The 12687-nt window shown below is 49.4% G+C and overlaps 4 protein-coding genes; 2 read left to right on the top strand and 2 right to left on the bottom strand.

Annotated features, from left to right (window-relative positions):
* Window positions 1–257: 257 nt before the first annotated feature.
* On the bottom strand, window positions 258–2696 carry FFUJ_00709 (uncharacterized protein; the record flags this gene model as incomplete). XM_023572040.1 has 7 exons in its annotated part: window positions 258–1290; window positions 1338–1731; window positions 1778–1928; window positions 1978–2091; window positions 2139–2237; window positions 2293–2506; window positions 2575–2696. The coding sequence occupies 7 exons, from the start codon at window positions 2694–2696 to the stop codon at window positions 258–260; spliced, it is 2127 nt and encodes a 708-aa protein (XP_023424791.1).
* A 1789-nt stretch (window positions 2697–4485) lies between these two features.
* FFUJ_00710 (uncharacterized protein) lies at window positions 4486–5074 on the top strand (the record flags this gene model as incomplete). XM_023572029.1 has 3 exons in its annotated part: window positions 4486–4497; window positions 4538–4679; window positions 4869–5074. 3 exons carry the CDS (start codon window positions 4486–4488, stop codon window positions 5072–5074), a joined length of 360 nt encoding a protein of 119 aa, XP_023425581.1.
* A 3885-nt stretch (window positions 5075–8959) lies between these two features.
* On the bottom strand, window positions 8960–9358 carry FFUJ_00711 (probable DNA-directed RNA polymerase II chain RPB10; the record flags this gene model as incomplete). XM_023572018.1 has 4 exons in its annotated part: window positions 8960–9017; window positions 9072–9158; window positions 9208–9269; window positions 9323–9358. 4 exons carry the CDS (start codon window positions 9356–9358, stop codon window positions 8960–8962), a joined length of 243 nt encoding a protein of 80 aa, XP_023424790.1.
* A 331-nt stretch (window positions 9359–9689) lies between these two features.
* Window positions 9690–12678, top strand: FFUJ_00712 (related to small nucleolar ribonucleoprotein; the record flags this gene model as incomplete). XM_023572007.1 has 3 exons in its annotated part: window positions 9690–10009; window positions 10055–10863; window positions 10919–12678. The coding sequence occupies 3 exons, from the start codon at window positions 9690–9692 to the stop codon at window positions 12676–12678; spliced, it is 2889 nt and encodes a 962-aa protein (XP_023424789.1).
* Window positions 12679–12687: the final 9 nt, after the last annotated feature.

Raw genomic sequence — 12687 nt, 5'->3', positions numbered from 1 at the left:
GGGTATCTCGTGCAAGTAGAAACGAACAGACCATCGCATAAGCCTCTTCAGGATGCCTCTCCAATCTCCGATACAAAAATTGCGATATATGTGTAACCATGCTGGCATAGAATAGTCCCTCAAATCCTTGTGACCCGACTCCCAAAAACTCTACAGTATGAAATAATAACATTAGACGTAACGTGGCATAAGTATAGGTAATTCGACGCAACCATTGCGTTGAAATAGAAGGTTATGAATATGGTTGAATAGCATGTCTACACCACAATGCTGACGTTGCGACGGGTGTCGACCTCCTCAACCGGGAACTGGAAAACGACCTTGAAGAGATCTCGGAGATATGCATATCGCTGTGAACTCTTCATCATCATCTGAATACTCTTGGCCATCTCCTGGGCAGTAACGCGCTTGCCTCGAGCTGGTAAGGCATGGTGTCTGGGAATTATGGCATCGGTAAGGACGGAGTTTTTGTATTGTGATAGCAATGTCGAGTGCGAGATGAGGGACCCAAACGATCCAGGAGGAAGATCCTGCACAAATTTTTGTAATGCAGCAGCAGCGGCTTTGGGCTCATGGATGGTATCACGATTGAAGCCAAGATTCATAGCAGCTCGGAGAACGAGTACCTTTGCACGCGTCACGTTTGCATCTTCTGATGCAGCTGTAGTGGTGGCTGTGCTTGAAGTCCTGGTGCTGCTCTTTGAGTAGCTGGAAAGATTGGACGCGCTACTCGACCACCGACCGCGGCTATTGTCACTAGGGGTGCCTAGGACAAGAATGTTGGGCATTGTTGGCGAACGACTCTGTGGAGAGATGGGCGTGTCTTCAAACTCGGTTACAGGGGTTTCCGGAACAGCTGGGTTTCTTGGTTTCTCTTCCTGCCGCCCGCTCTTGACACTATCGTGCCTCGAATGGACTGAAGATGGGTTTGATCCTCGGCTCTGTCGGCCGCTCTGATCATTAAGATGCTGAGGGAATGCGTGTCCGGCTCGAGGTGTTCCCCTATCAGGTCGAACTTGTGTCCAGCTGTCTCGGAATACATCGCAGAGCTCCCAGCAGGCTTGGACAGTAGAGCTCAGCAGCTCCTCATCTGGCGGTCTTCCGTCCCTTCTGTTCTGCCTGAGATTGAAGAGCATCTCTGCAAGTGCCCAACAGGCCCTGAGCAACTGATCAGTTTCCTCGGCCAGATCACTCCGTTGCTTCATTAGTCGATGACAAAGCGCGATATAGAAGTCCAGTGTGCGTTCTCGGAACTGCTCTGGTAGGGTACCATCCTGAGCACTATAGAGGCTGCCAACTTGTTAGAGTAAGATTCATCACTGATTTAATGCACTTACTGGTTGTTGAGCTCAAAGCTAACACGCAAAACCGAGTCCGCTGCTTCATCATTACGCTGCCGGACGTCAAATAGCGCTTGACAAAAATCGCGACACAAATCAAGGTTGACCTTGACATTGAAATTGCTCACGTCCTCATCTCGACTGTGGTAAAGCCGCTGACAAAGTTTCCAGCATGTCCTCCATGCTTTTTCGTGGGCATCAGGAATGCCATTTTTGCCAAGAGCGCGGTTACGATTGATTGAACTGAGCTTAGACAAACTGTTGCACAACGTCCAGCACTCAGCAAGAGTTGTTCGTAGAGTCTCGATCTCGTCTTGTTGCTGTGGTATCGGCATGGCTTCTGACTCATAGTCTTCGTCGTCACCCTCAGCCTCGGTTTGTTCGTCGATTTCTAAACAGATTAGCCATATCCGGTGACGAAACCAGTGTTTACTTACTCTCGAGACTACTCGTACTACTCGAACGTAGCCGGGCACCATCGTCCAGCATAGATTGCAGGTCCTGAGCTCGGGGTGTGGCGCTGTCGATGCTGTACCGCACAGGGTTCACATCGGTTAAAATCGGAGGTCGAACAGGATGAGTCGATGTCTGATGACCGTTTAGTATATGACATAAGTTTAGGTCGATGGTAGCAGACCTTCTCCTGTCCGCCATTAAGAGAGGCTAGGCTTTCAGCCTCTGATTTTGGAGATGTCCTTGGACTTGGCCCTTTGTGCTCCATGGCTGAAGGTGCGGCGGCAGCTGGAGCAGCCTGAATGGTGTTAAATGTGTCGTATCTATAATGACTATGAAACTTACCCAGCTGGAAAAACTTTCTGGTGCATGGATGACAGAAATAGCCTCCTCGTTGCTGGACTGGCGCACACTCTCCGGTAAGTTAGTTGTGAGCATCAAGAGCTGTGGTCAAGTTAGTCCATAGCCCAGGATGTCGGTGGTGCCCATTGTGACTGACCTCTGACCGACGGGTAGCCTTTCTATCACTGACTTCCTTCTCAATATCCTCTGAGACATCGTCCTCGATCTCGGTCGTTTCAGTGCCATTAGATGTGACTGGAGAAGGACCCACAATGTCGCTAGGACTCATGACATTGTAGGAGCTACTTGACATGCGATTGACGGAATTGGGTCGAAGCGAGGACGAATCGGTAGCGGGAGGAGGGGAAGAGCTGAGACATGGGTCAACAGAGATTCCAAGAGGGTTCACGTCAAGCGCAGAGCTTCCAAGGCAACATACAATGGTCTGAATGGAGAGCGACGGCTCTCATTCTCCGTCGGCGCAGACATGTCTGTCTGAGGGTAAACGAAAGGGAATTGTAGGCTTCCAGTCGATGACCTCAAAGGGGCTTCAAGGGCCATGACGGGAACGTGGAGTTTCTAAATATTTAGCTACCCTGACGGTGGTAGTTGAGAGCTCAGGTGGCAGAAGGGATCTTAAGACAATTCACAACTCCAGCCAAGTGTCGACGCAAGAAAGCCTTACGATACAGCTGTCCCAAGGTTGACAGATGATCGAAACCTGATGTAGGAGACAGATTCGAGATTACCAACAGCTGTCGTGACGGCAAAAGAATAAAAGATGAGCTTGTCGGTCGGCGGTCGATGTGCGGTCGCGCGGCCAGTTAAAAGACCTATTGGCTAAGATCGGGAGGCTGCGTGACTAGTCTGACCCAGTCGAACAGCAATAAGCAAAGATTGATAAAACAGAAACAAACAGAAGGTCCAAATGCTGAATGAAGGGCTCAATGACACTCCGACGATGAAGCAAGCAAGCAAGTTCGTCCAAGAAAACCAGCTCACCAAAAGCCGAACCCAAGAGAGAGAATGGTTAGAATGGAGGGGGAAAGGTTTAAAGAAACAGGCAGAGCCAAAAGCTGGAGCACCAGCGGTTGCAACAACGGACTAAGGCAGACAGACAGACGCCAGTTTGACAGGGGTTCGTGAGACCGGGTCCCTTGTTCTCGCAGCCCTGCTACATTGGGGTGTTATGGGTCAGGTACTCAATTGTAGCTCTTGTTACTGCGAGAGTCAAGTAACGAATAAGCGGACAGCAGCGTTCAAGATATTTTTTGATGCCACCTCTGGTGCGGAGTAGCTGTGAGCTGGCTTCAGAAGCTTGCTACCTTGTTACCTGTCCCGGTGAACTGCCTTGAGTTGTTATGGGACCGTACATGCGGCCGGCGCTTGTCGGGAGCGCGACGGTTGGCGCGGTGGGAAACAAAGAGGCGCGATAGTTGTTGAATAGGTAGTGTGTATAAGCTCTTACAGAATTGCTTCGTCAATGGAGTTAAAGCAATACAATTCTTTGAGTGATCCAAAGACTGCGACTACGCACTGACCGTATTTATGTGTTTGTTAACGGCTCACCAGATTGAACAGGAAAAGATAGAATGTCGCGGAACGTGAACCAAAAGACGGTTGGATCATGAATGGGGGGGCGTGGCCCAGCTGACGGAATATGGGAGGTGTGGATATTGAACAAACTGGTAGCAGGAGGGGCTCTGCGGCTAGGACGCAACCTGTGACACTTGATGCTCCTGGAGAGTACCCAGCTAAAAGAAAGTACAGCCAAGACAACTCTGAAAGTCTGATTTGTCTTGCCGAGACAAGGCAGCGAGCGGGTGGGCCAGTTGTGTGGACCAAGGCGCAGATGGGACTTTAGAGAGGAGGGTGAAGTTGGGGGCCAGAGATGTTGAGTTGTTAGGTAGCTGCTGGGTTTCTTATGAACAATCTGACCAAGGAATTCTGCCGAAGTGATGGGTTGATGCTGATGAGTGCCAATGCGGCCCCGAGATGGGTTTCCCAAGTGGTTTGAAAGGCTTGAATCTGAGTTCAATATATCGAGGTGTGGCAGAAGCCGTCGACTTGCAGCATCGGGGTGTTGAAATTGGATGCTTAGGGTGAATGGATGGAGCGGCTAATCGTTCTAGCAAGGTCTTCTTGTCTCTCTGGCTATAGGTTGTGTTGAGTAGAATAGGGTGTGGTCAATGCAACCTGTTGATGACTCCCCTGTGTGTATTGCAGGTATTGCAGTGACTCGTATCATGCAGAGAAGTCGATTCGATCATTGTACTCGCTCATGCGAATTGAATCAATTGCAGATGAATGGCATACATGTACATCGAGACTTGCGATGGGCTGAGAAAATATGTATTACCCAGTATGTCCCAAAACGACTAACCTAACCACCATCGTGTAAGTCTAAAGCATTACCGTTGGCGGAAGGAAAGGCTGGCTGGCTGGTTGACGAATGGACTATGGATCAGGGGACGGGAGGCCCACTATGGTTAGCACCTGCCCTACGTACAGATCGCAATCATCAGTTTTCCCGTGGTATAGAAGGTAGGTACATTCGACGCCAGCTACCTTAATCAAGCCAGGTGGCTGAGAGTAAGTAGGTATAGTTAGGGACCTCCCACTTTCAGGCTGCCTTTTTCATCATTGAATCATTATTTCATCTTTGTGTATAGCACCATAAGTTAGTTGCTAGTCTTTCGCCCTGACTTACCGATCTTGCTAAATAACTGACAGCAACTACTTCTGCAAGTATATTTGCCCGTCACTTTGCGCTCAACTTAACAGCTCTGCACCGCTACAAGACAACCATAAGAGAGAACTTCCAGCCGCCCGTCCATGACAAGGAGCCAGTCAAACCCCAGACAGTTGACCAGGGTAGATGGATCGTGGCTCCAAAACTCGTGGGGCACATTGAAAAAAGGACAGGCGTCGGCGCTTAACTCATGGTGGGACTGGCCAATCCTCCGAAGTCCCCCCCACTTGCATTGCTTCCACCAACGACCTCGAACTGTCCAATGCTATGCTTTGCGGTGCTTTGTGTTCGACAAGCTACAATACACTTCCAAGCTTTCCTCCAAAGCTCAGCCGTACAGTACTCTGGGTACAAAGTCGATGCCATGTGCCATGGCCCGCTGCACGGCATCAACGGTACGGAATGTGACACCCAATGCTGTATACGTATTTAGCATGATCGACAACCTAAAATCGGAATCCCAACCAGCTTCATGTTTAGAAAGGACATAGACTCTTGAGTTTTGGGAACAACGCCCAGCATGATCTTGAGTTACTTGATTTCAAAGTGTGTGCCGCGACTGACCATTCAGCCGGCTGACAGCGTTCCGACTTGATGCTTTATCGGTGGCCCTCAGAAGACCTGTTGGTTCGATACAGTCTCCATTGCTTTTCAGGTAATACTCCATCCGAATTACCTGAGGATGGAGTAAACCAACTGTGGTCAGTGAGGCAGAATTATTCGTTCACTTCTACAGTTAGCTTGAGGAGTGGTCCTCTCTCCTCATCACTTCGGAAGTCAATGACAATACTACCCATAATGCTGGGCCTTCACGATGGTGCTTCTAAACGCCCTGGGCTCGCAGGGGTACGACCAGGATGTAGAATAAGCCAATCAACAACCCAAACCTCAGAACCCGGCGAACCCAGCAGTCTGGTCACGGCGGCTTTGGCAACGCTAAAACGAGCCAGTAGCCCCACCACCCGGGGTTGCAGTATGTCCTTTCCTTCGTGACGCACAGTTCGCTTGCTCTGGAACATGACTCTCGTGGCAGGCTATTCAGCAATGTCCAGATACCAGCATTTTGGCAAAGCAACAACATAAGATTCGAACAAATACTAGAATATCATGGAGCTAGGCCCTCTAGTCAATCTCTACCCCCCCGGCTTTTCAACCCTAATCGCCATAGCCTTGATAGCCTATCGCTCACTCACTGTCTGGTCATCTCAAGGTATGGAGAACTGACAAGGACACATAAACAAACATCTTCAGTTCTTTCTTGTTTATGGCCGCCAGAGAACTAACACGATAAGTGGATTCTGTCCCAATTTAGAGAAATGGCAAATTCATCAGCTTATAATCATACCAACACAATTAGCCCACGAGGCTCATGCAAACTAAGAGGAGGATTCTCCAAAACTCTTTTTTAGGACTGAACCCTCAGCTAGGTTTACAGCAAGAGAAATGCCTACGAGACCAAGACTGTATTGTTTGCTACTACCCATGCCTCAAGGAGCAAGAAAACATCGGACCTTAATATAGGGTGTCAAAATAAACTCACCAAAAGGTATCCTAAAGGCATCCTAAACTCATACCAAATTACCTAAGTCTTTTTAGCATTTAGGATCAAGGGCCCGAGATTTCTACCCCCCTTGCCATGTTATGACAGACGGCATCGTCTGGGGTCTGAATCCTAATAGCAAATTTAGCGTGGTGATAACCCAACGCCTGTTGCGTTGTTTTAGTTATCACAGCGCTAGACAGATTCTCGGAATTGTATTAACGATCGCCAATTCATCCAGCCGGTGCGGGGACTCCCAGCCCTTGTTAAACGGTTGAATAGGTGTTGATGCACCCTTGACAGCTCCACGAGTACACCTCAAGATTCTGAATGGTACAAGCTTTGTGCTCCTACTGAGCCTGGGAGGCTTTCTCGATTCTTTTCTCGAACCCAAGAGCAGGGTTGCGGTGTGGATTTGCCCCTTCCGGAACACATCCCGCGGTCCACCGCCGCAGAGGTCAGAATGTGCAGACGTGACCCAACAAGGAGGGCAACGTACATCGCCAATACACAACATATGAAGATGTGCCTTTGATACATGGAATGCATTTACTAAACGCCATGACAAGAGCTTTGAGCCCGAAGTGGACTTCCGAGTATGCACGAAAAAGCCATGGAGGGAAGCACAGAATGCAGTGCAAGCGCCAGCCTGATCAGACCTTTGACACTTTGACACTCTTCTCTTTGGCTCGAGGTTGTTTGTTTATCGTGCTGTACAGCTCGATGACTCAAGCTTTCCACTTGCGGTAACCAGTCCGTCTGTGCTGCCTGTCAAGGATCAAGATCGTGTCGGTCGATCAGCATAAGAAAAAGAAAAGCGCGGTTGTTGGTCAAGCTTGTTACTTCACAACCAGATCGCTTGGGTGTGGTACACAAGTGTTTTCCGACTGCTTGAAGTATCCTTAATTGTCGTTACTATATTTTACCACAGCACGTCTGTCCATAAAATACATCGTTACCCATGAATTTGCGGCCCGAACGGCCACACACACCAGACGGGCTCTTCCGAACCAACGCCTCTTTATCTTATTTTCATTGTCTGCTCCATGGCTCTGAGATGTCTACGCCGCTGATAGCAGGGCGGCTGGAGGTACTGAATAGGTCGAGCGACTTAATGACAGCCAAGATTGGAAATTTCATGACGGGCCTCAAATAGAGATCACCCGCTAGTGCATTGGTCTTCTGAAACTCCCGATCTTTTGGAAACCAGGACCAAGTCACACGTTGTGAGACTCAGGCATGGTGACTGGCTTACATATAATTGTGGCTACCGTCAAAGTAGTAGAAGAGTCGCAACTCAAACAATGGGCTTGAACAGAGGTAGTTCCCATGCTAATATACTAGAAAGTCATTACCATCCCTGCCATTCATATAGCAAAAGACTAGCCAAATTCTTGAGTTTCTCCATGACAAGCTTTTCATTGCTTCGGACCCTTGGATTAGGATATCATTGTCGAATTGGTCTCAGTCTCGCTCTAGAAAAAGAACTGGATTCACTTTAGCCCTGGTAGAAAGGTATCGCGATGTAAAGCGAAAGCGTCGCATCTTCTCACACCGTTATCAAGCACTAGGGCAATAAGTTACAGACAGGATCGACGGCAAAAGCGTAACCCTGCTATAATAGAACAGGTATAGACCCCAGAGACATGAGAGCTTCAACCAACATCCGGATGTGTTGTCATACTCGTTGGCCTTGCAAGAGACTGTTGGCTCGATGCAATCGCCCACCCTTTCTGCAAGCAAACAGTTTTGAGGACAACCAACACATTCGAGTGAGTTTTCGAGGTCTTCAAGTGAGGCCAGATCGTAGAGGCAGACAAAAAACTCAATTCCAGCGCCTTGTTAATCAGGTGAGACTGGGAATATGCGTGCCAGTTTAACTAGCCTCTTCTGGCTTCACATAGATGTTGGCATGCTGTCTAACAATGGGCGATCTCCTGATTCCTGCTCGTTCCTCGCCGCAACTCGACACCCACCGCTCTTTGCGCACAGGCCTCAGCAAGGGTGGGAGGGAGTGCTGCAGTTGTAGTCTGAGAATTAAATCCTAGTCGTCAATGGTATAGTGCCCTGAAGAAGCAAGAATACTTAGGACCTCTGTCTTAAATAACACAAAGAATTGGGTAAGTTTAGTATTTCTAAGCAAGCCCGTGTTAGACCGGTTGATTTTAGCACCCCGGTTTCATGCCAGATGTTTTCTTGCTTCTTGAGGAGTGCATAAGGCCGTCCTGCCAGAAGGGAATACATGCAGGACAAAGGTCCTACCAAGAGCCAAGCGTTCGTTTCTTTTGGAAGGAAGCATGAGTAAGGAAGGTGGACAAGGTTCGAGTGAAAACACAGATCAATATCTTGACAGTCTCGAAAGTGTCTGTATAGGGCACCTTAGATTATGAGGACTCGTGCTCTCGTATTTGAAACTGATCAATTCATTGCCTTCCTTGCGCCGTCAAAGTGACATATTTCGGCAAGATTCCCGTAACGCCAAACCATGCACAACCATTCTTTCGCTGCTTCTTTGCCACTGTCTTACGCATTCTATGAGTACTGAACGCCAAGGTTCTGCTTCTTCTCGCTTCGGCCGTCGGGAGTGTACCTAAAGAGAGTTAGAAATCGCGTATGCAATGGTATCTGAGTGATCGTGTCGTACTTGAGAAGCTTCTCGATAAGGTCAACGTGGGTCATGATCATGCGGCGGCAGCAGTATCGCTTCAGACCGAGCTCGTCCATAGCATCGCTACACTCGTTAGATTTACAGAAATATAGAGCAAAAAGGCCCAGCTTACCCATCGGTCTTACGGGGATCTGCGATCAGTTGAAGGTAGCGCTCCCAGAGGTCACCAGTGACCTGCAATCCAAGTTAGTAAACAGCGCCTGGCGCATCGCGGCTGAAGACCCTACCTTTCCACAGGAGAAACAGCGGATGGGAATAATCATTTTGCTGTACTATCGTGAGTGCGCGAGTTCGTCGGATGCGTCCAAAAGAATTGCGACAAGAGCAGGAGGCACGTTACAAAGAAAGCTTGCGATAGTTTGGCGTTGTAGTAGGACTACGAAAATAAAATCTAGCTCCGTAATTTTTCCGACGGAGCGCTTATCTTATCAGCAACTTTTTTCGCAAGCGGGACCAAAATTTCTGCGAACCTTTACCCAGTAGAAGCGTATCCAGCAGGACAACTCTGTAACTTTTCTCTCCGTCGACGAATTGTTAAAAAAAAGTCGCAAGCACAAGAAATTGATCTCGTGCAGAGAGAAGAAGGTGGCGAAAATGGCCGGACATAAGAGTCCCCGAACAAAAAACGATCCGACCAAGAAGCGCAAACGCGATGTGACGGAAACCGATTCGAGAACCAAGAGGCTAAGAGCTGAGCGAAAGGCGAACAAAATCAATGGAATTAAGCTTGAGAACGAAAGTGGCAATGGCGTGGTTGCTGAGGTGAACGGTATCTCTGGAGCTTTGGCAGAGGCTGGAACTCGGGAGATTGAGATTGTTCGCCAGTTCGACGATACAGAGGCAGGATGGCGCGTTTCGAAGCCCATGGGTGGCAGGATCCTTGATATCGATCCCATATTGACAGAAAATGAGCAGTAAGTCTCAGTCTATGCTAGCACTAGCCTAGCTAACCTTCTTAGATTTCTCATCATTGCGTACAACACATCTATCCAGGTGTACTCGGCAGCCGATTCACTCCTTGTTCGACGAATCCCCGTTACTGCAGCCGAACCCGCCGACAACAAGGCTGCAGCACCCGCGCATATCGTCGCCATGAGACAAGCAAAGCAAAACTCCAACATCGTCTGGGTGGCTACCTCTGATGGCCGCATCTGTGAAGTCGATTGGACAACCTCCAAGACCCCCGAATTCTTCCAGACTCAATCCAAGACTGCAACTGCCATGGCCCTGGTTACGAAAAAGGTCTCTGGCAGAGTCCAGGAAATCATCTTTGTAGCAGAGTCAGATAAGCCAGGCCGAATTGAGGTTGTCGCATACCCAGCCTCAACAACGGAGTCTGGGCACAAGGTTCTCTTCGTTATGAAGAAGCCTGGCAATGGCCTGCAGTTGCTTGAGACTAGTGAGGATGGCCACCTGGTTGGCGCCATTAACGACCGACTTTTCTTTGGCCTTCCTTCACAGCGACAATTCGATAACTTGGCTGCTTTGGATTACGAGATTTATACCTTCGATATTCCCGACTTGGTCAGCGCCCTCGACCTGAGAGTATATCCTAGACCAGTGACGAGCGGAAAGAAATCGCGACAGGAAGCTGCCCCTGTTCTGGACATCATTGTTGGTGGTGCCCGTGGTTCAATCTACCTCTACCATGATGCGCTTGCTCGAAGCCAGGCGCTTGCAAAGTCAGGATCTGATAAGGAGCTTATTCAAGCGCAAAACTTTCATTGGCACCGTAGAGCGGTGCACGCCCTCAAGTGGTCGCGCGATGGTACGAAGCTCTACACTCCACATGGAATCTCGAGGACTGTACTGACATATTGCAGGTAATTATGTAATTTCAGGAGGTTCTGAAAACTCTCTGGTTCTATGGCAAATGGACACAGGAAAGAAGGATTTTCTTCCTCATCTTTCTGGCAGCGTGGAGAACATCACAGTTTCTGCCAATGGGTCCTCATATGTCGTTCACCTCGACGATAACTCAGTCATGGTCATTTCGACCGCTGAGATGAAGCCTACAGCATACATCGCTGGTATCCAGTCGGCCGCCATCAACGTCACTACACCCAAGGATCTTCTCGTTCAGCGAACATGGACAACACCTGCGAGCGTACAGCGACCGATTCCAGCTGCCATCAGCCCTACTGATCAATCGAGACTACATGTCTGTGTGGGTAGTGGCCGGCAGGCTACTATGTCGGGAGGGTTTTCTGCACCTTTGCTTCAGACCTTCGATCTTGAGACTTTCCGAAGCGTCTCCAAGCAAGCTTTGGCTCGCACACAGCCCACAGATGTCAACATCACGAACAAGGGCCACCCTATCGAAGAGCCCGTAATTAGTCACCTAGCCTTCACAGCTGACGGAGCGTGGCTTGCTAGTGTTGACACCTGGGAGCCATCACAACGAGATGTGGACAATGTTATCAGCGATGCCAAGGACCAGTTTATTCAAGAGCGACGAGAGGTGTATCTCAAGTTCTGGGAAGCACAAGAAGGCGAGGAGCAGATTGCCCTTGTCTCTAGGATTAATGCCCCTCATGCTACAAATCGCAACGAGGCAGTTCTCGACTTAGCATCGAACCCTGTCTCGACATGCTTCGCAACTATTGGTACCGACGGTAATGTTCGATTGTGGCGCCCCAAGACAAGATCTCAGAATGGAGTTGTAGTGAAGGGGCCTAACGGTCGCGAGGTCTTCACTTGGAGCTGCTCTCAGATTATTGCCGTGGGTGACGGCATTCCTCAAGACGGCGTGATCGACCTCCCCGAGTCCGGTGTTGCTCAAGAGCCCCAAGGAAGTATCGCTTTTTCGGAGGATGGCTCAACTCTTTTCGTGGCTTTCGGAACAGGTGCCTCCGGCGTAATCTACTTGATTGATGCTGCGTCAGGCGACGTGGTTAAGACCCTCGAAGGTCAATGGAAAGGTCAACTGCGATCTATCCGTGCCCTTTCGCCTTTCGTCATTATCCTATCAGATGAACTGCGCGTTTACGACGTTGTCAGTGATGAGCTACGCTATGGTGTTGTGATACCACAGTCCAAGGCCAATGCCCTGCTTCAGCTGGCTGTTGATAACACTTCTGGTCACTTTGCCCTAGCTCTGCCAGCTAATGAGGGTTCTCTCATTGCAGTTTTCCAACCTGAGGATATCGAGCCCCTGTTGGTGCGTAGCACGCCTCAAAGGATCGTCAGCTTGGTTTCTGCTCCTGAGACAAGTGGTTTCATCGCTCTGGATGATGCTGCTCAAGTCTGGGTGGTTGCCGAGGGATCAGACCCTTCATCTCTTGCAACTGTCCAGCCTCTTGAGGACCTCCGCCTGGAGGGCATTGATGCCAATGGCAATGAGGCTGGTCTGCTCGATGAGGATGAGGATATGGCGAGTGATGTTGACGATGCCGAGGTCGAGCCTGTGACTGAGCCTGAAGATATTGAGATGGGAGATGATGACTCTCACCCAAGCGTGATTCAACAACAACATCTAGCAGACATTTTTGACGCTGCACCGGCGTTTGCTGCGCCTCCGATCGAGGATTTGTTTTACAAGGTTACGGGCTTGCTCGCGACAAAGCCTCTTTCAGCATCATGAAAAGAAGAA

The sequence above is a fragment of the Fusarium fujikuroi genome, chromosome FFUJ_chr01, assembly GCF_900079805.1.
Source record: "Fusarium fujikuroi IMI 58289 draft genome, chromosome FFUJ_chr01".
NCBI lineage: Eukaryota > Fungi > Ascomycota > Sordariomycetes > Hypocreales > Nectriaceae > Fusarium > Fusarium fujikuroi.
Note: the sequence above shows the minus strand (reverse complement) of the source record. Positions and strands in the feature narration are given on the sequence as shown.